Source organism: Lycorma delicatula, chromosome 13 (assembly GCF_047948215.1).
Source record: "Lycorma delicatula isolate Av1 chromosome 13, ASM4794821v1, whole genome shotgun sequence".
Classification (NCBI taxonomy): Eukaryota; Metazoa; Arthropoda; class Insecta; order Hemiptera; family Fulgoridae; genus Lycorma; species Lycorma delicatula.
In genome coordinates, this window is record NC_134467.1 from 6,529,286 (window position 1) to 6,554,031 (window position 24,746).

The 24,746-nt window shown below is 28.9% G+C and overlaps 2 protein-coding genes across 2 annotated transcripts in view; both read right to left on the reverse strand.

Moving 5' to 3' along the window:
- The window catches only part of LOC142333936 (uncharacterized), an 81,527-nt gene extending 80,922 nt beyond the window's left edge, over nt 1–605 (reverse strand). The window contains exon 1 of the mRNA XM_075381562.1: nt 483–605. The gene's annotated coding sequence lies outside the window, so the exon portion shown is untranslated. The remainder of the gene's footprint in view (nt 1–482) is intronic.
- Nucleotides 483–18,347, reverse strand: LOC142334002 (uncharacterized). Its single transcript, XM_075381668.1, has 7 exons — nt 18,265–18,347; nt 17,132–17,309; nt 15,363–15,483; nt 13,504–13,571; nt 9,094–9,177; nt 8,632–8,835; nt 483–662 (listed from the first exon to the last, which is right to left on the reverse strand). Exons 1-7 carry the CDS (start codon nt 18,345–18,347, stop codon nt 483–485), a joined length of 918 nt encoding a protein of 305 aa, XP_075237783.1.
- Nucleotides 18,348–24,746: the final 6,399 nt, after the last annotated feature.

A 24,746-nucleotide genomic window follows, 5' to 3' on the forward strand; every position in this document is an offset into this window, starting at 1 on the left:
CAGTAATAGTAAAAATAAGCTGATGCTCTAAAAATTTTTAATTTTTGCCTCTAGTATTAATTACAACAGTTATTTTTCACAGTTTGGCTATATTATGTAGAACCATATAATATTTATAAAGATAATCAAATATAAATAACATATTTTTTAATTAATAATAAAAGTTAAATTCAGTCATAATTATTACTATATAATACAATACATTACAACTAATATGATAATCGAATAATAATAACAGTAAAAACAAGAAGTTAGTAACATTAATACTAAAAATAATAACATTAACAGTTGTTAATTAAAACAAAAAAAAAAACAAACAAAAAAATAGCAATTTATAAAATGGTGTTAATGTATTAATAACTATTTTATAGTAGATTCATAACAAATTAATTGATAACTGTTAATGATATATTAATCACCTTTTAAATAATTTTTTAGTAAATTAGTAGTCAGTTAGTTATTTTTTATTTATTAATTATTACTTAAAAAGTGTTGTCTTGTTCTGGTTGTAATAAAGGACTGCTTTCACCATTCGGAAACGTTGGGAAGGCAGGTGTTAAACGACTAGAAGGTGTAGTAGGTGCCGAACGACTAAGCCAATTTCTTCCTCTCGCAAATGTTAATTTTAAACGGCTACTACTGCTGCTTGATCCACTCTCCATCTGAATAAAAAAAAAAAATATATATATATATCACTTAAAAGTACAAAAAATTTTATTATATGAGTATTTAAAAACAAATTTGGTGCATTAAAGTCAATCCGTTATTAGTTTGCGCCTGATGTAAACAAAGCGAATTAATACAATGAAGAGATACGTACACCCTGCACTTAAGAAAAATAATTTACACTGAATACGACAAGTGTTGTAGTAAAAAAATCACTTATTGTTTTTCTATCATAGTAATAATAACTTTATAGACACTACAGTTCATTTAATATTAAAAATTGGAATAATCATTATAGCTGACAGTACTTCATTTAAAGTGAACGTTTCATCTTTTTAGAAAAAGATGTGAACTTTCGGCCAAAATGCATATTAAAAAAAGGCAGAAAAGGGTTGTATAAGTTCTCCTACCTTTGCTCTTGACAATTTTTAAATCAGATACACCATAGGGTTTTAAAATATTAATAATTTAATTATCCAATATTTTGAATACAATTGCAAATAAAAATATAGACAGACTTCAACAAATAACAGTACTTAAAAGTTATAAATAATTATATTTCTATTTATTAATTAAAGTAAAAATATTTACAACAAATAACTATTTTGGAAGTCGGTGCCAACCAACACAAATTAAACACAAAATTATGTAAAGTTAGTGCCTCGACCGACTGCTAGGTGACTAAACAGGATTCCTACATGTAAAATGGGATCTCAGGAGCATATAAGAGAGGGCGCTTCATAATCATACCTCATCTTGAGTTAGCTGAGGCGTATATACTTGGTGATAATATCTGTGTACCTAAGCATCTATAAAGTATTCTTATATCACATTTTTGTATGTCGCATTTTATTGTTCTATTATATTTTTGCAGATCTCATTTTATTGTAGTAAAACTTCTATTACCAATCTTTTATTGTTTGAAGTAGGATTTGTATTATATAGACAATAGTTTTTTTTTCTGTTTAACTTATGTTAGCTGGTACAGACTTCAAAAATAGTTATTTTTTGTACGTACTTTTAATTTAGTAAATAAATAAAAATATAATTATTTGTAACTTTTTAGTACTATTATTTATTGAAGTCGGTTTTTATTTTTATTTTTATAAATTATTTTATTTCACAATTTCTAGTGGTATCTAGTATCTCTCTCTCTCTCTCTCTCTCTCTCTCTCTCTCTATATATATATATATATATATATATATATATATTTATATTATTATAATAAAAATAGGGTATGCCTACTAAATATACTGCTCAAATGAGACAGCAACGTTTAAAAGCAAGTTACCAAGAAAGGAATGATCGTTTAAGTAAAAATAGAGAAAGAAGTGCCATGTTTTTTTTGGTATTTTTCTTAAGATTATAATTGGATTTGGTTAAAATTTATATAGGACTCATTCCAAAAGTGAATACTCTTTTGATTAAAAAAAAAATTATCAAAATCTGTTTACTAATGTCGAAGATATTGCATAACATACATTAAAAAAAAGGAAGTCGCTGATTGACAACCTCTTCCTTTTTTGAAGTCGGTTAAAAAAATCAAAATGTTCAATAAAAAGATTTGGGTATTATTTAATCCCATTGATAAAAAATTTACCTTAAAATTTAAGCAGTATTAAAAGTATAACTGAGAAAAAAATTAAAATTCTTAATAAAAACATTTTAGATCCCAATGAACTTCCTTGAGCAAACAACATTTTCATCATAAAAATTATACTGTATTTATAGTATAAGTGCTAAAAACACCAAAACTTAAGTCAAAAATGTTTAGAAATAATACTGAATATCCCTTCACTCCATTTGATTGAATAACTAAAAAAATACTTTCATCCTACCAAAGCTCACTTTTCTACAATCACTACGCAGAAAATAAAAAATTAAAAAGACGAAAACTATCTTTCTCCCTTTTTTAATTTTCTCCAAAATTTAATGTTATTAATGCACCATATATGGATATTTTTTAAGGCACTTTTCAAATAATTTATGTTGAACCAGTCTATAAATATTAATGAAAATACAAGTCAACACACTTATGTACTTACACACACAACAGCATGCAAATTAATCCAAACACAGATGTTATTTAATAAAAAATTAACTTTATTTAAAAAAAAACATACCTGTACTATTAATATGTCCTTTATTCTTAAATAACTTCTTGCTCACAATTTGGCATCGATTGAACGAGTGTACTACACATTTTTTTGATTTCTTTAACATGAAACCATATTGATGTTGCTTAAATGAGATCAATTTTTGTTGTACAATTCATTTTTGAGAGTCGTTTAACTATTGGCCAAAGATTTTCAATTAGATTTAAGTCTGAGGAATTGCCTGACCATGGAAGCATTTTAATGTTTTGTTCTTCAACAAATTTTTCCATTTTTTGGCAGAATGGCATGGCGCCAAATCATGTTGAAACACTCCATTGCCTAGCGGCAATTTGTTTTAAAGTTATGTTACAACACTTTTCTTCAGAATTTTGATATATCCATCACTTTTCAATATACCATCTACTTGAACTAATGATCAAGGGCTTTCAAATGTAAAATAACCCCAAAAAATTTTTTTCTGGAGGATATTTAACTGATTGTTGGATGTAAGCTGGTGATTATTTTCATCTGATACTTTTCTATTGTATGGAACCTTTGCCCCCGAACATAAAAATGTGACTCATCGGAAAACAACATTTTTTCAGTCTTTTTTGGTCCAGGTAGCATGTGCTTTGTCCCACAAGAGCCTTTCTTTGAACACTGTCGGTGTTAAAAGCTGCTTTTTAGCTGGTCACCAAGTTTTTTATCCAGTTGGCACCTAACAGTTGTTACGTGTACATCTATTCAATTGGTTATTAATTCGTGATTTAAGTCCATAGCAGATAAATTTACGTCAAGTTTATTTTTTTTCACTAATAACCAATCTTGTGTTGGAATATTTTATCTTTTACAGTCATATTTGCCTTTCTTTTGAGATAAAAAGGAACCAGTTTCTTTAAACTGTTTTAAAATAGTGTTCACTGTTCCTAATTCAACACCACACTCAAAAACTATTTGTCATTGTGTCACACTGGTATGCTCAGAAAGAGAAACAATTTTCCAACTCTTTCTTGGAGTTACGTCCCTTATTTGTTTATTCAAGATACATAGAAAAAATATGAAAATATGATTTTGTAATAAAAAATGAAATAAACTTTCACAAAACACTATTTGTAACATGAAAATGACTAAATAATCAAAGGACAATAATCTCACATTACACAGACAACTTAAAGAATGAGTGTGGTTAAGCAGTGGAAGCAGAACATAGAAATAAACAAAAAGTTCCGTGTGTTCGGATTAGTTTGCACGATACAGTATCTTTTATTAATTTCTATAACAGTCTTTATGTTTACTGGATAAAAGAGCATCTTAAACCATCAACATTTGCAATAACCCCAAAAACCAAAATTTTACTAATTGCTAGACTTTCCCTTTATTGCTATGCAACAACAGCAATAGCTAGGAAAATAGAAATAAAAAAAAAATCATGAAATGTTCTAATGAAGTTTGATCTCATCTCCTTGTTTTACTAGGCAACTATTTTACCAACAGACAACTAGTTTCCCGTTCTAATTACATCATTTTGGGTACTGTAGACCGCTGTTCGCTGACACTCCTGTAAATAAGTTTTTCAACATCTTTAACACTCAGTATCAGGTATTCCTCAAAAAACTTTGTTGAATAGATTCAATAAAATAGTTTTCTCCTATTTTTTAAAGGTTTTCCATTTTTACATTTAATAAAAGTGACATTCAACAGACCTACAGTGGCAGTCGTAATAACAATTTTTTAAACATTCATATTATGTAAAATCTATAACATACTAAGCTATAACTAAACTGTGTGGATGCTCTATTGAGAAATACATGGCCTTGACATGGATAATTATATTTGCTTTAATACACGGGTTTGTTACTACAAATTAGGCCCACAATAATAATGATTAGACTTTACAGATTTGTATAAATTATTTATAAAAGTACAACTGAAAATAAATCCTGTGTAGGAATAAAGCTTACCACGAAGAAAAATGTTAAATGAGTAAAAATTTTTAAATAATCAATTCATACATTTCAAATGCATTAATTTTTAACATACGATCAACTCCAATTAACTTGTAAGTAAATAATTTACCAGCTAATTATTTTAAAGATTATCAGTATAATAAAGAAATAGAACATTCATTTTATTAAAATTATATTTTAAGATCAAAAAAGGAAAATTTTAAAACCTTTAAATTAAAAGTAGTATCAAGCAAAAATGCGATTATCTTTATATATATATTTCTTCTGCCCATGTGTATGTGACTGAACTCCTCCTAAATGGCTGCTGGGCTGATTTTGATGAAATTTTGTGTATGTGATTAAGTTGATTTGAGAATGATTTAGAATCACAATTTGATCCGATAGAAAATGTTTTTTTAATTAATTTATTTATCTATGTGTTGTTGTTGATCTTGGGATGTTTAAGGTTCACAACTGGATCCAGTAGGTAGTGCTGCGATTGCATTTTAGAAATTTTTTTTTAATTTTTGGCATGTCAGTCAGACCCGGTAGTCGGTGCTGCAATAGGATTCTAGTAATTTTTTTTATTTTGTTGCTTTTTCTCATATCAGTTACTTGCATCATAGCTTGGTGTTGTTATTACATCAAAATTCTTATGTACTAGAATTGGGCACTTATTGAGAATTATTATATTATTATTTATTGAAATAATGTTTTAAAGTGTAATTAAAAAATATACATTGTGCAAATTTGTAAGGTTCAGTATTGAAGTGAGTATTTTACATGATTTTTCATGAATTTTAATGATGTATACACATGCATTCAATAACAATAAACTTAATCTACAAATTTAAATTGTCACTTCTCATTTGATTCTATGCAACTTAAGTATTGAACGGCTCTTTGAAAATAAAAATTTAAGTTTGTAAAATAAATTATAAAAATAAAATATAAGTAGTTATAATAATTATAGTTTAAAGTATATTTAAAAAATTTAAGTTGTAATTTTTGTAGCCGATTAATTTTATAAAAAAATTTTTTAAATTGTTTCTAATTTACAATTATCTAAAATTTGGTAAAATAGATGTTAAAATAAAGAATGAGAAAATAATTAAAGAATGAGAAAAATAATAAAAATTTCTACTAAAATTTTAACTACTTTGTTTTTTTTTACAGTACTTTAATTTTTTTAGTAATTAAGCTAACACACGGTTATGAAACTTCAAAATTATTAAATAAAAAAAAAATGTAGGAGGTACTTTTTTAGAATGATCTTAAGTGAAAATTAGCAGTAATGTGGATGAAATTTTATTAATTACACTAATTATTAATTTTACGACGTTTCAATTTTTAATTCAATTTTCATCAGATATCTCAATATTAAGTGAAAATAAATATTAATTAATCAATAAACCCATTACAATAATAGTCATATTAATGAAATTCCTGCTAATTTTAACTTAAATAAGTTACTTATATTTGTGTTGTGTACATATTACAGAACAATGCCACTTCAGGACAACGTCTGTTGGGTCTGCTAGTAACTTGCATGATTTTTGGTACTACACAAAAGAACTGGTTTTTGCATAATGCGATACAATAATTTGGTTTATAAAAAAGGGCCTATTTTGCTTCCATTGCTATTTCTAATAAATTGCCAAACTATTTGAAAGATCTTCCTGCCAATTTATTTAAAATAAAACCAAAAGATTTTCTTTTACAGAAACAATATTATTTTTTCAATGAATTTTTAAGTAATACTAATTAAAGAATTTAAAACAATTTAATTTTCTGTATCTCCATTTAATATGTACATAAATATGTGTTTACCTTTCATTAATGCCTACTAATTGCAATATAACGTGTGCTTTAAAATGAATAACAGGATTTTAAAGCCATGTAACAATTCTAAGTTTACGCTCATCGATTAATTATGCATGAAATGAAAGAGCAACTTAAACAGTTTTAGTGTGTGCAAGTCTCATAAACTGTTTCCTGTATCTTCTACTTGAAAGCGTTAGTAGCAGAGATGGTGACCCCTCAACAGAAAGCATTGTCTTTTGCAGTTTGCAAAGTTTGAAACTGTAATTACTGTTCAATGTGCCGTACACGAAGCAATTTCCTTGAATTCCATTCAGATCCCTCAAGTGACAACAACATTCATAGATGGCATAAACAATTTGAAACGACTGGCTATATTTGTAAAGGGAAGAGTACAGGACAACCGAGTGTGTCCAAAGACAATGTTGAACATAGAAGAGAAAGTTTTATGCGCAGTCCGTTAGGAAGGCTAGCTGTGAATTACCAATTCCAATGATGTCTGTGTGGAGGGTTTTAAGGAAACGCTTGCAACTGTATCCTTATCATTTAGAGTTAATACAAGCACTAAAGCTTACAGATTGTGGTTTGTGAGCTAACTTCACAAATGAAATGATGCACCATGATAATGAAGACTTTCTTTATCATGTTATTTTCAGTGACAAATCAACATTTCATATTAACAGGAAAGTAAACAATCATAATATGTATATTTGGGGATCAAAAAATATTGCAGTGTGAACGAGACTACCCAAAACTGAGTGTTTTTTGTCCCACTACCCCGAAGACAAGTTTATGTGCTATTCTTTTTCACAGAAGCAAATGTGTCTAGAATGAACTATCTTGATATGCTACAACTACAGCTCTTTCCTCAAATGCAATGCAAACCACAGAACTTTATTTGGCAAAAAGATGGTGCACCTCCTTACTGTCATAACGCTGTATGTGATCGGTTGAATGAAAATCTCCCGACCGCTGGATTGGTCACCGAGGACCAGATGACACAGTTTGTTTGTCGTGGTCTCCATGCTTGCTTGATCTGGTCCTGTGTGATTTTTTCTTTGGGGATTTGTAAGGATCAAGTGGATGTGCCATATTACCCGCTGGTCTACACAACTTCTTCTTAAATGAGCTAATACTGGTAAATTCTTAATTTCACTGGAAAGGTTAATTAAAAGTTATTTCCCATATAGTAGAATTTCTTATCATACAGTGCAGTTTTATGTTGTACGGTAAAACTGCCATGTCTTTTATTATATATACATTGCCTTGAATCCAAATCATCAGCGTAGAGAACTACCTCTTTAATAAGTATTCAAGGAATATTATGTAAGAATTTTATTCATACATAAATAGTTCTTTCAAGATTACATTTACAAATTTACTTTAATATAATCTCTTGTAGTCATATGTTAAATAAACAATATACAATTTCTTGTATAAGTATGAAATCTAACCTAATCAATTTATTATTTTATAATTTAAGTCCTTTGTAATGCTGCTCATATCAAGATTTTATCATGGTTTGTCCTGAACCACCCAAACAAGTGCTGATGCAGTTCTTTTATTTTATCCATGGAATAGCATGCCTACACATTTCTGAAGTGATCGACCATAATGTATTATTTAGACTAAAATATTCTTGTTTTTTTTTTATTGATGTAATTTATTTCACAATTGTTATAACGACCAAGATATCATCACCATAAACAAGCTTTTATCAGACTGATACCTATTTCAGCATGCATTTATTTATTTTTTTGTTATCCATTGGATAAAGTTGTTACTTTTATGCATAACAGCTGGTAAATTATAATTACAACAATTTACCATATATAACTGTAGTTTACCATAAAAAATTAAAGTCTGGATGAATAAAGTTAAATAGACATATTTAAAATGCTGCTTAAAAACAAACTGCAAAAAGTAGAAATAGCATAAAGTTAAAAAAAAAAAAAATAGTATTTCTAATTTACATTTTGATGGTATCTTTTATACAATCACCAAAACAAACTCATAGATTTATTTTTATAAATTAAAAAATATATAGATTTTGTCTTCTCACATACTGATTATAAAATTAAATTAATTAATTAAAAAATACCTGTTCAGGAAGTTGACTAATTTTTCCAAGAAGTTGTTGAACTTCAATAGTCGGGGTTGTAGCTTGAGGAGGAGAATCAAGCGGCCCTAAAGCAGCAACCGAACTAACATTTGAAAGGCCACCACATAATGAAGGCCGTGAAGGTCTTGTCACCTCAGATTGGCTTGTTGCGATACAACTATGTGAATTAGACATTGATAATGGCTGTGAAAAAAAAATATATATAAATCGTTTGTGCATTATTAACATTAAATTAATTTTTTATCAAAGAATGGTTGGTGTAATACAGCAGAAAAAAATGCATGCAACTGAATATTTCATTTAAAATTGATTATATTAAAGTAGTTAACAACAACTAAACATCATTATCAAGTTAATTTTAAGAATGAATGGAGGAAGTAGAAAAAAATCCCAATAACTGAAGTAATATTTAAGATGGTAATTAATGAATGCAGTAGCTACCTGATGAACAGGAGAGGCGTGTAGATTGATTTGGTCAATGCTAGCAGGTGTACTACAATATGGAGGCGGAACAAGACTATTAGCCTGTAATTAAAAAAAAAAACAGATACATAAATTTCTAAATAGGTAACAATAAAATAATAAAATCAATAACAAATTTAACAAGAAAAAATGAAATCCAGTTATCTTTTCCCTTCACATAAATAAAAATATAAATAGAAGTACAGATCAGATTCTAAAAAATTGTTAGTCATTATGTTTTTGTAGTGTAAATATTAAAATTAATTTACATTAAATTATCACCTAAAATTATTTTATATCATGTAATGAAAAGTTGTATTTTACCTTACTTTAAAAAAAGGAAGAGGGAAGCATGATCTTTTTTAAATTATATATGTTTAAGCCTTAATCTTTCACCAAAGTAATTTCAATGGTATATTTGTTTTTTATAGAGGAAGTTCCTCTGAAGGTATCACTGTTAAGTTTTCCCAAATAACTTAAGGACAATTTGTAAAAAAAATAAATGGGTTATACAGGTATTTTAAACATTTTTCAATTTGTTATTGTCATTATTGTCACTGATCTCTTTAGCTGAAAGGTAAGATATCTGCTTTTTATCCTAGGGGTTCTGGATTTGAATGCTGATCAGGTTTAGTATTTTTCATATACAACAAAATTAATTTGTCATAATGTAAATATAATTGGGTACAGTCTCTTGTTGATTTGAAAATAAATACGAGTAAATTACAACTTAATATTGGATTGTTACAGCATAAAGATATGAAACTTAATATTATTCTGATGTTCAAAGTATTTTTACGAAAAAGTTTCAGAAAATTAATTGAAAACCTTAGGAAAAAAATAATATACGTTCCTGCATTCCATATATTACTTTTTCTTTTTCTGTTTAGCCTCCGAAATGACCGTCAGGATTACTTCAGAGGATGAATTAGGATGATATGTATGAGTGTAAATGAAGTATAATCTTGTACAGTCTCAGGTCGACCGTTTCTGAGATGTGAGGTTAATTGAAACCCAACCACCAAATAACACTGGTATCCACTATCTACTATTCAAATCCGTACAAAAGTAACTGCCTTTACTAGGATTTGAACCTTAGAACTCTTGACTTCAAAATCAGCTGATTTACAAAGACATGTTCACCATTAGACCAACCCTGTGGGTTCAAAGAGTTTACCTAGATAGCGATTTCTTTACACTGTTACTCTACTTTCATTTTACTTATTACATATTTTCATTTTTTAAAATTATTTTATTGTAATTATTGAATTATTATTTATTCTAAAAGTTTTTTTTTTTATCAGAGGTTAATAATTATTAATAAATCAATATATTTAAAAAAAAGTTAAAAAAAATAAAAAGAGATCAAGACTGATTCGAACCGATGTGCCTTCCCCTTGTAATATCCAAATATTTCATTAATTAAAATTCTATTTGGCTTTAACTCTGGAATCAATGAAAATAGGTACCACTTATGATATATCGTTGAAAAGCTGTCAATGAGGGCTTATTATTGCAGTTAAAAAAAGTCCAAAATCCATTTTTGATCCAGACATTTTTGGTCCAGTTGATTGCAATCTAAAGTAGAGGTGCAAAATTAGATGTTACAACAGTCCTAAATCCAAAATTTCAACATTCTACGGCTAATCGCTTTTGAGTTATGTGAGATACATATGTACATACGTACAGACGTAACGCTGAAACTTGTAAAAATGGATTCAGGGGATGATCAAAATGGATATGTCCATTGAAATCTGAAAACCTAAATTTTTTGTGATCGGAATACTTCCTTTACTTCATACAAGGAAGTAAAAATTAAAAATTTGATATATCAATTTAAACCATTATAATGAATAAAGCTTTAAAATTTGAAATAATCTGGTGATTAACACCATCAGCAGTTTCTTTACTTCAAACAGCTGATTATAATTCATTAAATCCAATAGAGTAATAACAGAAAAAGTAAATCCTTTAGAATCAATTCTAAAAACTGGCTCATTTTTTAGATTTATCTAAAACAAAAGTTAGAAAAATGTTTAAGTGCGACTGACAAATATAAATTTTAACAGGCTAAATTTTTAGCCAGGAAAAAATACCAAGGACCGATAATTGTTAAATTATAACTGGTCTGAAAGGGTGTAAAATGTAGTTCCCGCACAGGAAGGCAAATGCTAATCATATATGGCTATTTTGATAATCATACATTTCATAACAATTATAATAAATTTATATCATGCGAATAAATCAAGAAATAATTTTAAATAAAAACAAATAATACTATACATGTCTGTTGATTTTTTGAATCTTGTAATTAACCGTAGTTGACATCAGTTTTATAAATTGATGAGATTTATTACCAATTATATTTAGGTTGTATGAAAAGTCTTGAGCTGAACATAGAAAGATGTGCTTTTTCTGTCAAATATAATTTTATTTTTCAACAAAGTTTCCTTTTAAGTCGATACACTTTTTCCAGCTTTTCCAACTTTTCCGCTGTTCTAATCTCTTCAACCCTTCCAAATAGTCCTTTCTCTGAAAATATGTGTTATTTATGCAATAATCTCCTGATCCGACAAAAATTTCTTTCCTCCAAGTGAAACCTTAAAGTTAGGAAACAAGAAAAAGTCGCTTGGGGATAGATCTGGTGAATACGGTGAATGGTCAACCAATTCAAGGTGCAATTTGTGAATTTTAGCCATGGCAACCGTCGAAGTATGAGCAGACGCATTGTCCTGATGCAAAAGCACTTTCTTCTTCTTCAAATGTTGTTGTTTTTTTTTGCAATTTCTGCTTTCTGCTTGTCAAGTAATGAAGCGTAATACTATCCCATTACCGATTTACTTTTTTTTTAAGATAATCAATAAACAAAATTTTGTTACTATCCCAAAAAACCATCACCTTCACAGCCGATGGAACCTACTTCGCCTTTTTCGGAACAGGTTCATCCTTTACATTCCACTGTTTTGACTGTTGTTTCATTTCAGGAGTGTAGTGGTGGATCCACGTTTCATTTACAGTTGTGAATTGACACAAAAAACCTGACTTGCTTTGCTTAAAATGCTCCAGCAGGGCCTTGGAAACGTTCATTCGAATGCGTTTTTTTTGTCCAAAGTGAGCAAATGAGGCACCCAACATGTGGATAGCTTGCGCATATCCAATTCTTCAGTTAATATATAACAAACACGTTATTTCGATATGCCCATAGCCTCAGCTATGTCTCTAGCCTTAATTCATCGGTCATCCAGTACCATTTGGTGAACGTTTTTGATGATATCAGTGGTGGTTGCAGTTTTTGGTCGTCCCGAACGCTCATCATCAACCAAGCTGGTACGACCATGTTTAAATTCAGCTGCTGATCTTTTCACGGTGGCAAATAATGGGTCAGAGTCCCTGTAACAGTGTCCAACTCGGTTTTAATTTGTGTAGGTGTATTGCCTTTCAAACGCAAGTATTTAATCACAGCACGATATTTGATTTTTCAATTTTTACAAAAACACTGCAATGATTTACTGAAACATTTATCAAACAACAACTGAGTGTCCAAAATGGCTGAAATTTCAGTGAGAACCTTTCAATTCATTCGTGTATACATTACTTAACTTTTGTTGACGAGTGCTGCCATCTTCATGTTGAGGCTCAAAACCTTTCAGAAAACCCTCATATCAGTATATTTGTCCATATAAATAAGGAAATTATTGATGCTGAATAAAAAGAAAAGTACTATCATAAGGTGCATGACATCAGTTTATAGATACTATATTGGGAAATAAATTTGTAAATTATATATTTTTAGATATCACTACCAAAAAATTAATTTTCTGTATTACTGAGTAATTAAACCCACCAGATAGGTCTAGTGATCCCAAAATCAGCTGATTTTCAAAGTCAAGAAATCTAAGATTTGAGTACTTGTAAAGGGAGTAGCTTTTATATGGATTTAAATGCTAGACTGTGGATACTGGTGTTCTTTTGGTGGTTGGGTTTCAATTAACTACAAGTCTCAAGAGTGGTCAACCTGAGTCTGTTCCAGGCTATATGTTTACTGGTACCATTTACACTTACACTGCACTACATCTACAGCTACAACAAGCCTGGCAAGTCGGTAGCAGTAGTGCATTGCCTATATATATACACATCAGACCTGGTAGTAGCTAGAAAACTGGTTGGGGAAAACAACTGAGTAAGTAAGGAACACAACTCCTTTATTACCATAGAAGATTTCTCAAAAGATTTTACTACTTCTTTTTAAAATGCATTGCCCATAAATGAAGAAGGATTTGTTACATAATTCACTGTTGTGTAATATCAGTAGTTACTGGAAGTTTACGGACAACATTTTTATTAGTTCATAAAAATTAATAATTATTATAAACACATGAAATAACTTACTTCGTTAGTAGCATTACAAAAAAGACTAGAACTAAGAGAATCTGCAGTGCTAGTAGCCGAGAGGGAACCTATAGAAAAAAGAACACAAAGTAAAAGGTCATTAAAAAAATAATTTAAATTTACAATTTATACAAATAAATAAACTGCTTAAACAAAGGTTTTTCAACATTTACTACACAAATTTGTGAATTGAATTTAATGTGTGTAATATATAACGTGGATAATATGTTTCAATAAATTTGATAAAAATTCAATTAAAAGTTATTATATAAAGTACAATTAAAAAAAAAATAATTCATAACTTTAAATGCGTTAAGGTTTATTACAAAATCCATTAAAGTGTTACCATTTCACAGCAAAATAAATAATTTTTTTTCATGAGAAGTAACAATATGTAATTAAAAATTGCTACTTTTACAGGTGTCATCAATATATCATATTCAAATATAACGTCTATTAATTGGAATATGAAAGTAATGTCTACTAAATACTGAGACAATGTTTCTAACTTTTAGAGAAAGTAATAACAACCAATTGTGAGTTCTTATGCAAAGAACTTGGCTGTGTTTGAATTTGCAGGACAATCAACAATTTCATCCATTTAGTTGATTATTTAGATTCTCTGTTGTGTACCAGAATAATTTTAAGATTAGAAGTTGACTGACACATCAATTTTAAATTTTTAATAAAAATGAAGAAAACACCAACAGAATGTTTTCAAATGCTTAGTGAGGCTCATGGGAAAGACTACTTCCCACGTGCACATGTGTTTAACAAACGTGTGACAAGGAACAGCACATGTGATAACAAATGCCCTGGAAAATATTCCATTTCAAGAACTGCAGTAAATAATGTAGAAAAAATTTGCCAAATTCTTTGAGAATATCACTGAATGAGTACCCAAATAATAACTGAAGCCACGACGAACATTGTCAAAGACATTCCGCAAAAAATTCTACGTGAGAATCCCAATATGAAAAAAATTTGGGTTAAGATAGTCCCTGGATTCTCATACTAAAGCGAAAAAAAACGCAAAGAAATTTGGATTGACATGCTGCAGCAACTTAATGCTAATCTGAACCTTCTGTAAAAATATCATCGACCTAAAATATATAAAAAAATAAAATATGAAATCAAAAATACAATTAAACCTAGATCTTCCAGTATTATCCTGAGATGAAATGAGTGTTTTCACTGGAAATACTGCATTACAAACAATGAAAAAAGTTCATCAAACTTAATTCAAATTTAAAGCATGTTAATTGTGTTTTTTTATGTCAAGGGCTTCATTTTGAAAAACAATAAACAAAAGTTCAAATATCATCAAATGAAGAATAGAATTTTATAAATTTTGATGCGACTTGTTTTGAAATGAGATGGATAGTTTCAAATTTGGGTACATATAATTTTTGCGTCAACAGTAGAAAAAACTGTGAATAAAAGCAACCTTGAAGAGATTTCTTTGATCAAATCATATTTTTGTTATCTTTCTTGTTAAAAAGCCATATTTTTGAAAATTCGCATATTTGTAAAAAAAAAAAAAAAACTTCCTAACATTACTCATTGATTACTTAAAGGGTAAATCAATGTAAAATGTATGTCTATAAAAATTTTTCAACATTCTACTGGTATTATGCAAAGATTTTTTTTTCAATCAATAAATCATAGTTGACTGCACCGTATTAAAAAATTTAAAGAAAAGACTTCCTATTCCATTTAAATCACACCGAATCATCTGATTAGATTTCTTGAAATCTATTTAAACTTTAAAATATGAATTTCATTAATTATGAATTAAAAAAATGTGATTATTCTCAATAATATTATATTATTAGAGAATATATCATTTATCAACTCACCGACAGGACGCATGATGTAATTACGAAAATATTGAACCATAAGGTAACTACCATGGCCACCATTTTTACCATTATCTGTATAGCTTATAACAAGAGGGTATAGGTCAGGTTTTGATGTCACCTATAAAACAAAAACACAAAAAAGAAAAATATGAATGAATTTTTTAAAAAAGATGAATGGTTTTTAAAAAAGTAATAACAAGAAAATTATTTATCGCAAGCAGATAAATATTATTTTATCTTCTGATTTTGGCTCAAATAAGTTAATAAACTTTCCTGAATTTGTATAAAGCTTAAAATTATCTTCTTCCCTTAATATAACTTTGAAAATTATTAAACTTTGGACCTTATGTAATATTACATTTATTTATTTCCTTAAATGATGTAAAAGAATTTTTTTTAATCTATTAACTAGTTAAGGATTATTCAGTTTAAAAAATTACCCCCTCTCTTCTTGAAATACAAGAAAGGGATGAGCAGTTCTACTCAGCTCCTACAACACACTGTGTGTATTTCTACTTCAAAACTGAAAAAATTTAACATGTTGATTGTTATTTTGATTTAGTTAGAAAGACAGGGTTGAAAGGATGTTTTTATTTTAAACAGTTTTTTAATCTTTAAAAATCACAGAAACTCAGGACTCATGAGTCCTACAGGATCAGTCAATACTTTTGTCCAATTTTTTTTTTATTGGTTTGTTTTGGGGGTGGGAGTATGGAAATGGAGTTTTAACAGTCCTAAAACACCCAAGAAGGTAACTATTATAGTTTAAAGGTGAACTATCCAACCTCCAGTCTGATTACTATAAAGATTTAATAATATCAACAGCCAAGTCACACAAATCACCACAACAAATTTTACGACTACACATTCATTCGCATCAGAAAAATTAAGTAAAATAGATGCTAATACTTACAGCTTACACATGGAATTAGGCCTTAGTTTTTTTTTTTAAATTTTTGTACTCGTGGCCTGAAAATGTGAAAATTTACAAATTTCTAACAAGGATTTTAACGTAAGAATATTTTAAATCTTCTCTGAAATAAAATTATTCTGTTAAATCCACTCGCTTATCGTTATATAAATAAACTAGTCAGGAGGCTCCACCTCCTGGACCCGTGGGGGGACTCCAGAGCCGCCTGAGCCAGTCGGGCCACGTTTCACTTGCCCCTGGACCATCCACAGCTTGCTTTGCTCGTCATAACTGTCAACCCAGTGTGGAACCCCCTGGACATCCACAGTGTTTGTTATCCTCACAGTTGAGAGAATAATACTTACAACCATGATAAATAACACTAAAAGTAAATAAAAATTTTATAGAAAACTACAAAAAGGACTAAATTATAAAAGACAGAATAGTAGGAATTATGAACTAAAATACACAGATCTTCGACGAAGAAAACTTCACAACTTATTTTTGTTGCCTTGGTGACAGAAATATAACAATGAAGTAAAATTTTTTTTCTTTAATTTATAAGTTCACCCCCAAGGGAGCTAGAGCCTCGGTTTGTAGCTCGAAATCTTCCCTGGGATAACATGAACGTATCCAGCAAATTTGAAAGCTATTCAAATCGATGGGTTCTTGCATGAAGCAAGAACTTACAAACAAACTTTTGGTTTTATATATAAGAAGATAATAGACCCAACATATAAAATTAAGAAATACAAAATTAATTACATTAATCATGATATGTAGTTCTTCTTTTTACAACACGCATCAAAAATTAAATATAATTTTTTTAAAGAGAAAAAAAGAAAAAACTATTTACCTCCGAATATGGAGGAGGTTGGTGGAAAGAAGAGCAACGACTATAATGAGGAGGTTGGTAACATGATCCGGCTGAGTCTGGCTCAGAAGCAGCATCCTGATTTGTTGGCTGTGAACGTTTTTTCCACAGTCCGCAACAGCAGGCGCAACATAATGCCAGTCCCAGCAGTATAACACACCTGAAATTATAAATATAATCAATTCAATAGTTAAAAATTTTTCTTTTTATAGCATTTTTTTACAAATTCCTTGCAAGGATAATTACAAAATGAAAAACAGGTGATAATAATCAGAGAAGTTTAATAAATAATAGAGTATTAGAAACAGCGCTGAAATACGATACAAAAATTAAAAGTATAGGATAAAAATATCCTGAAAGGAAAAAACGAATACACAAACAAATAAATGGGTAGAAAAATAAAATATCAAAATATTGTTAGTATCAAGGAACAAAATAAAATTACATAATATTTAAATTATAAAAATCGGTTAATAACTATCTTGTACTTCGACCTAATCTAGCTATACTGTATTAAATATCTATAAGTGAATTGAAAATATCTAGATAACTGAAGTGGTTTTGAGCATCGGCTTTAACTGTTACTTCACATCCTACTATATCTAGGAACCTACATCCTGAAATATGTCAGGGTGTAGAACCATCCGGTTGTAAGTGATTGTAGCTAATCCTGTTTTCCAGGATCCAGGACCTGCCTTATCACAGTCTTATAATGAAAATCAACATTTTTTATTACTGTCAGTGTCTCAATAATGTAAAACTTCAAAGTCAGTCCCTCATGATCGATTGATCTTTACCTATATTCTTCTCACCTTATCTACCAAATTTTTTTTCCCTTGATATACGCTATGAAGACTGTCTCAACAGGTAAACTGGACTCGTTAGTAACAATATGCTGGCATTATTTAGTTATCAGATGAAGTATATAATTTCATAAGTTGGGTGGTGGATCTGCTTTTACAGATTTCCAACTAAAAATCAAGGTGCTTATCGATAAGCTCGGATCTCTAAATTCCTATATAATCGATCAACATTTTGATACTTTCTGTAGATAGTTTGGTCAGGTAGCTTAAGAATTTAATACACCTACCGTTCAGATAGATTTTTCTACATACCACGTAATTCCAAAGATATTCAAGGTTGTTTCTTCAGCAACCCACAGGTAGTCTTCTTTAATATCTGGGGAAAAAGCAAACATTTAAGCAGATCAAAACAAAAGATTTTATTAATAACGTAATGCTCCCATCAGTTTTTAAAACTGTCCAAATTTCTAAACAGAATGGATGGACAGTTGTAACGAGAGGGAGAATAAGTATTTCTCTGAATGGGGATTATTGTAATGTGGTTTTTCTAAGGGTAGATTATATTTTTTTAACATCCACCCCTTTTCTTTAGTCTTTATCCTTCTTCCTTCTACAGATCTATATCATGTCATGTCTTTCTTTACTATTCCATGTATGATAATAAAGAAGTGCTCCAACATTTATCTGAAATATCATAGAAAATAGCGGGAAACCTCAACCAGAACAGCATAAGAGAAGAAAAAATTAAATAAATAACAGAAATGCTTAGGTTCAATAATAAGAATGAATAAAAGTAATTAATTATATGAAATAATTTGATGTAAGAACGTGTATATAATAAATATATAAATATTTGAAAACACATAAAACAATACAAAAGATTGCAAAAAGGAAAACAAAACAAAAAAGGAATCCTAATTACAAAAAAATCGTACGAGAGAAAGAAACAATTATTAAGTAGATTTGAGAAGGCATCATGTGAAGTGTTACATTTGGAATGTACTTATTATTATATGTGAAACATGTATATTAAGAAAAAGGGGAAAAGGAAGGCTGAAGGCATTTAAAATGTAGACATGGAAAATATTAGAAAAAAAGATTAAATGGATAAAGTGAAATATGAAAAAATGAGAATCAGAACGATTCCAAATGGGAAAGCTAATTGGCTGGGACACATCATGAAAGAAGGGTTGATTAAAATGGCACAAGAAGAATCAGTAGAAGGTACAAAAAGAGGCCAGAAAAGAGTACATATAATAGACGATCTAAAAGAAACTGTAAGATAATAAGAACTCAAAAATATAGCTTGAAATAGAAAAGGATGAAGATAGATGAGATGCAAGGAATTGCCTCAGGGCAGGTAACCCAAATGATATTGGTGACGATTAAACTAGTACGACAAAATAATCAGATTTATACAGTATAATAAAATTCAATACTGCTCTTTAAAATTTCATAATTATTTAAAAAGAAAATCTTTAAATTTAAATTCATTTTAAATAAATTAGTCAGAAGATTTTTTAGATATTAGGCAACTGATGAAAAAATCTGGTGAACAATTGCGACTCAGCTTCTTTCTACCGGAAGGTCCTGGGGTTTGAATTCTGGTCAGGCATGACATTTTTTCTTATGCCACAAAATTTCAATTCCATAATCCAATACACAAGTTTCAAGTATATATAGTGAATCAAATCCAAACCATTAGTATATAACTGTAATATACGAGGCCAGTCTAATAATTAAAAGACGATTGACTGTAGAAAAAAGATTATTCAATAACAAAGAAACTAATGCTACTACTTTTCAACATAATCCTCGGCTACATTTGGATACTTGTCCCATTTTTCTGAGCTTTGATATACCAGTAGAAAAAGAATTGCTCACCTTAATGTAATTTTTTACCATATTCTTGAACTGCTTATTGTTGCCCTACTTGATAACAAGTGAAAATATTTTGAGAGGACCAGATAAAAAAAAATCTGATGGTAGAGAATGGGATTGTAAGATTTAATTTTCTTAACATTTGGCATCGTTGGTATTTATAAATTTATATAAAAAAAAATTAGTATCCACTTACCAACAATTGTATTAATTTTCCAAAAGCTTTCAGATTATTTCTCCATGATCAGGGATTATTGATTAATTATGAATTTTACAGTTGTACATATAAATTTTTTATAAGTAATTATTAAAACGATGATAAAAAATAAAATTATGTCCATAACAGTTGATTGTCAATAGTTAAAATAAGTCATGCGTTAAAAGAAAACCTCTTGACTTTAAGATGTTCACAACTGTTATGAAGTATAAATTGAATCAGTTAGCCAACCTAATAATTATTAATATTTTATAATTTGCTTGTATAGAATATCATTATCAAATCTGATCCGTTCTTTTATTAGTTTATTATTATTCAGATATATATGAGATTTTTCTAATATACTTGTTTTATGAAAACTATTTAGTGTATTCCAATATTTCAATAAATTCATTTGGGTTGCAATAATGTTCATTCTCTATAATGTGTTAGCAAGTTAGATCGTTCATTATTTTTATTTATGCAACTGATGTGTTTTTTAATTTTAATTGAGAATTAAGACTAAATGTGAAAATTATTGGATGTAATTATTCTAATTATTATTTATTTTAGTTATTTTAATTATTGGTTGTATACGCTGTTTTTAATTTAAATGTTTTAAATATTTTATTAAATTTATTATAATTTATATTATATTTTTGTATATTTTTCTATAGTATTATTATTATTATATGTTTATAATTCTTAATAATAATATTTTGTTTATTCTTAATATGGTAATATAATAATATTATATAATCGTTTAATAATAATATTATTTGTAATATATTTATTATTCTTTTAACGCATGTCTTCTTTTAACATTTGACAATCAAATTTTATAAACATAATAATTTAAAATTTTTATCTTCGTTTTAATTCTTATGTATAAAAATTTATACGCACAAATATAAAATTCATAATTAATCAATAATCTCAGATGATGGAGGAATAATTTGAAAGCGCTTAGATAATTAATTAATACTCACAATTGTTGGTAGGTAGATATTATATTTTTTATATAGATTATATGATGGCTTCAGCAACATCTCCTGAACCAACCTTTGAATAGCTTCCTACATCTTTTGTGTAGTATGGATGCAGGCATTATCATACAGAAGAATTGACCTTTTGAGAAAAAACCACAATGTTTTGTCATTATTGTGGTACACTTTATTTTTTAGTAGTCACATAAGTACTCATTGTTGATTATACATTTTTGTTCAAAATTATCGCAAATAAATTAGGCCTTTATAATTCTAAAACACCGTTAACAACAAACAAGATTGTAATACCAGATTTTTTATTCTCATTGTTCTTACATATTTAATTAGCCCAAAAGTATACTATCATATTTTAGACAGGGATATATGGATGAATAACAAATATTACTATCTCTAAGTAATGTTACGATACTATACATTTATTAGCCTTTAATAAAATTGATATCAATAATTAAAAGCTTAGCGACTTATTAAAACCTATCTTCAAAGTGAAACGCTTATCATTAAATTATGTTCAAAGTTTAAGATAAGTTTAGTTATTAGTGTGACAACAATACCTGATGCATTAACTTTGACTGCTTTGTAAATAAATCTTGAAGCATCCCAGGTATCTAATGCAGTTTTCTTTAATTGGGTCCCTAAGGCAAATGTGTTCTTTGTCGATGTAATAAATGTACCTGTAGCTTGTTACACTCACGGCTTGCCGTGCCAGATTAATTAATTAGAACCCAACAAGAAAATGGTGTACAGAGACAAAAACAAGTAACTGTTAATTAAAATATACCGATTTCACCAGGCCTCAAACTATCAACCTGTCCTCATATGAAGGCTGGTGATAACGATCCTTCCAACAAACACTTTAACTGATAAATTAAAGTTATATAAAAAAAATAATAAACCAACTTCATTAATTTCCATAAAAAAATGTGAGGCACACATTTAAAACGATTAAATATTATAAATTATTAATTTTCAAATTGCATGGAAACTCATTCTTCCAGAGAACCAATCAAAATTAATTAAACACCTCTTGCTACAGCTAAATTAATAATTTTAATGATTTGTTGACATCTTTTTAAACTGTTCAATAAATTTAAAAAGGAAGATAATCCTATATAGTGAGAAAGTTCATATATCTCATCTTAAAAATGGAAACCGTTAATAATAACACTATTAGTAAATAAATCTTTTATTCTGATCTGTACATAATAATACATGATATTATAAGATTAGTTATAAGTATAAAAACAGATTATAAGAAATAAATTGGATTAAACTCCATATTAATTTAAAAACACATGAATAAACATAAGAAATAATGTTAAGATAAATACATTAATTACAAAAAATTACTACAAAATAATTCACAATTCAGAAGGCGCTATTATAACTTTTTTAGCACACATTTTTACACAGAAAAAAAAATCAATTTTTTTGCGATTAATATTTTTTTTAAAATCACTGACATGGTAATATTGTTTCAGTAAAAGAAAAGAATTCAACTGCATTCTAAATAAACTGGTAGGAAGATTTTTCAGATAGCTCGGAAATTTAATAAAAATAGCAATAGAAGAACAATAAGGCTCTTTTTTGTATCAAAGTATTTGTTGAGTTATACGAAAACAGTTTCATTCTCTGATTTCATAAGAATAAGTGAATTTTTTCATTTTTCAAAGATTGTACATTCATAAAAATATACACAAGGATAAATAAGGTAGTTTAATTTCCTACATTGTTCAAAAATGATTCTTACTTACAGGTACCAAATATCTGACTACTGATTTTTCTACATTAAAAACTCATTCTGATTTTTTGAGGGAGCCCAAAAGAGATGATACTCTCAACTCAACTGCAGTTGGAACTGCATAATTAAAGGTCCTCTAAAAAGAAAATCTAGATATTATTTAAACCAAATTGTTAATAATTTTTAATGATTTAATATTTAAAAAAAAAAAACATATACATATACACGTATATTTTTCCAACCAGTTTTCAAACTACTGCCGAGTCTGGGTGTGTGTGTGTGTGTGTGTGTGTGTGTGTGTGTGTGTGTGTGTGTGTGTGTGTGTGTGTGTGTGTGTGTGTGTGTGTGTGTGTGTGTGTGTGTGTTACTGCTACTGGCTTGGCAGGTCTGATGTAGCTGCAGATTTAGAGCTATTTAAGTGTACCGCTAAACATGTACTTCGGAACAGAATCAGACATGAGGTTAATTGAAAGCAGCTACCAAAGAACACCAGTAGCCACAGTTTAGCATTCAAATCCATATAAAAGCTACTGCCTTTATAAAGACTCGAATCTTAGAACTCTTGACTTCGAAAATAAACTGACTTTGTTTCGTGTTTAACAATTAAACCGACCTGGCAGGTTATTTAAAATCACGAAGTTCGTTAAAATTTCACCAGTAAAAGTCCGCCAACAGCGAAATCAACGAACTATGTTTACAGTTCTAAACATGACTAACCTAAAAGTGAAATGAAAATTATTATTTAATAAAGAATTCTTTCAAAAAGTACCTCGAATTTTGTTAGACAATGTTTTTTCCCATCTGATAAACCGCGAGACTCGAATATATCATTTCTTTCGTTTTTTAAAGATGACTACGAATCGCACCGCTAGATAGCAGTACTTGATAGTACTAAGTAGCGTACAAAAACTTTATAATGTACTTGAAATAATAAAACTTAAAAAAGAAAATATACTACAGCTTGTTTTAATAATAAATGCTCTTATGTAATTGAAAGTACGTACTGAAGATGGAACAATTTTTTTCATTAACATCACTTCTTTAAAAAAAATAAGATTATTAGTTTACAAGAGATTATACTAGTTTTATTAAAAAAAGGAATAACAAATTCGATAGGTAAAATTTTTATTTACAATTAGAACTATTTGAACTAATCGATGGAGAAATAAAAAAAGTTCATTTGATAATAATAATAATAATATAAAAAGTGCGTTCACGGATACGATAAAAATCGAGGGTCACATTTACAAAATAATAAGTGCAGTATTACATCACGGGTCTTCGACACGTAAAGGTCAGTTTTATTAAAATAGAAAAAATACGGTATGAAGTGAATGATATGACTATCAACAAAAAAAATTGGCCGTGAAATTAAAAAAAAAAGTATATTTGTTGGTTCTCTAGAAAGGCGATAAATTTTAATAATAAATCCATAAGATAACATCATCGGTAATTCATAAAAAAAAAAAAAATAATAATCTAAGAAAACGCAACGATATAAAAAAAAAAATGTACAATGAAATTTAACCCGTACGATAAGAGTCTCGCAGATATCATTTCTTTCTTTAAGGTATCTGCCATGCACAGGTGAGCTGCGATATGAATTATGTCTGCATATAAGACGGTATCAAAAAAAAAAGAATTCACAGCGGGAATATCTCCTGCCGGGCTTAAGGTTTTGATGCTCCGACGCGTTAACTGTGGGATACCTAAAAGTGAAGCTAAAAGAGAGATGCTTGAAGAATGGCAGGAACAGTGGTAAACATCAGGCACTGGAGGCTGGATCAGATGGATAATTCCCCAAGTCAGAACAGGAGGTACGGAGAGGTGCGCTTTCATATGACACAAATGTTTACTGGACACGGTGAGTTTGGGGCCTACCTCCATCGTTTTGGTAGGCGGATGACTCCAGACTACTGTCGATACTGTAACGAAATTGACTCGGTAAAGCGCTCGATAAACAGATGTA

Bases quoted from the DNA above. Each gene is read 5' to 3' on its own strand.
- LOC142334002 (XM_075381668.1), bottom strand. From the start codon at position 18,347: ATGTTTGCTTTTTCCCCAGATATTAAAGAAGACTACCTGTGGGTTGCT. The intron at 8,836-9,093 runs GTAGCTACTGCA...TTTTTTTCACAG, and splicing joins ACGCCTCTCCTGTTCATCAG to CCATTATCAATGTCTAATTC. The intron at 663-8,631 runs GTATTTTTTAAT...TTTTTTATTCAG, and splicing joins TTAGTCAACTTCCTGAACAG to ATGGAGAGTGGATCAAGCAG.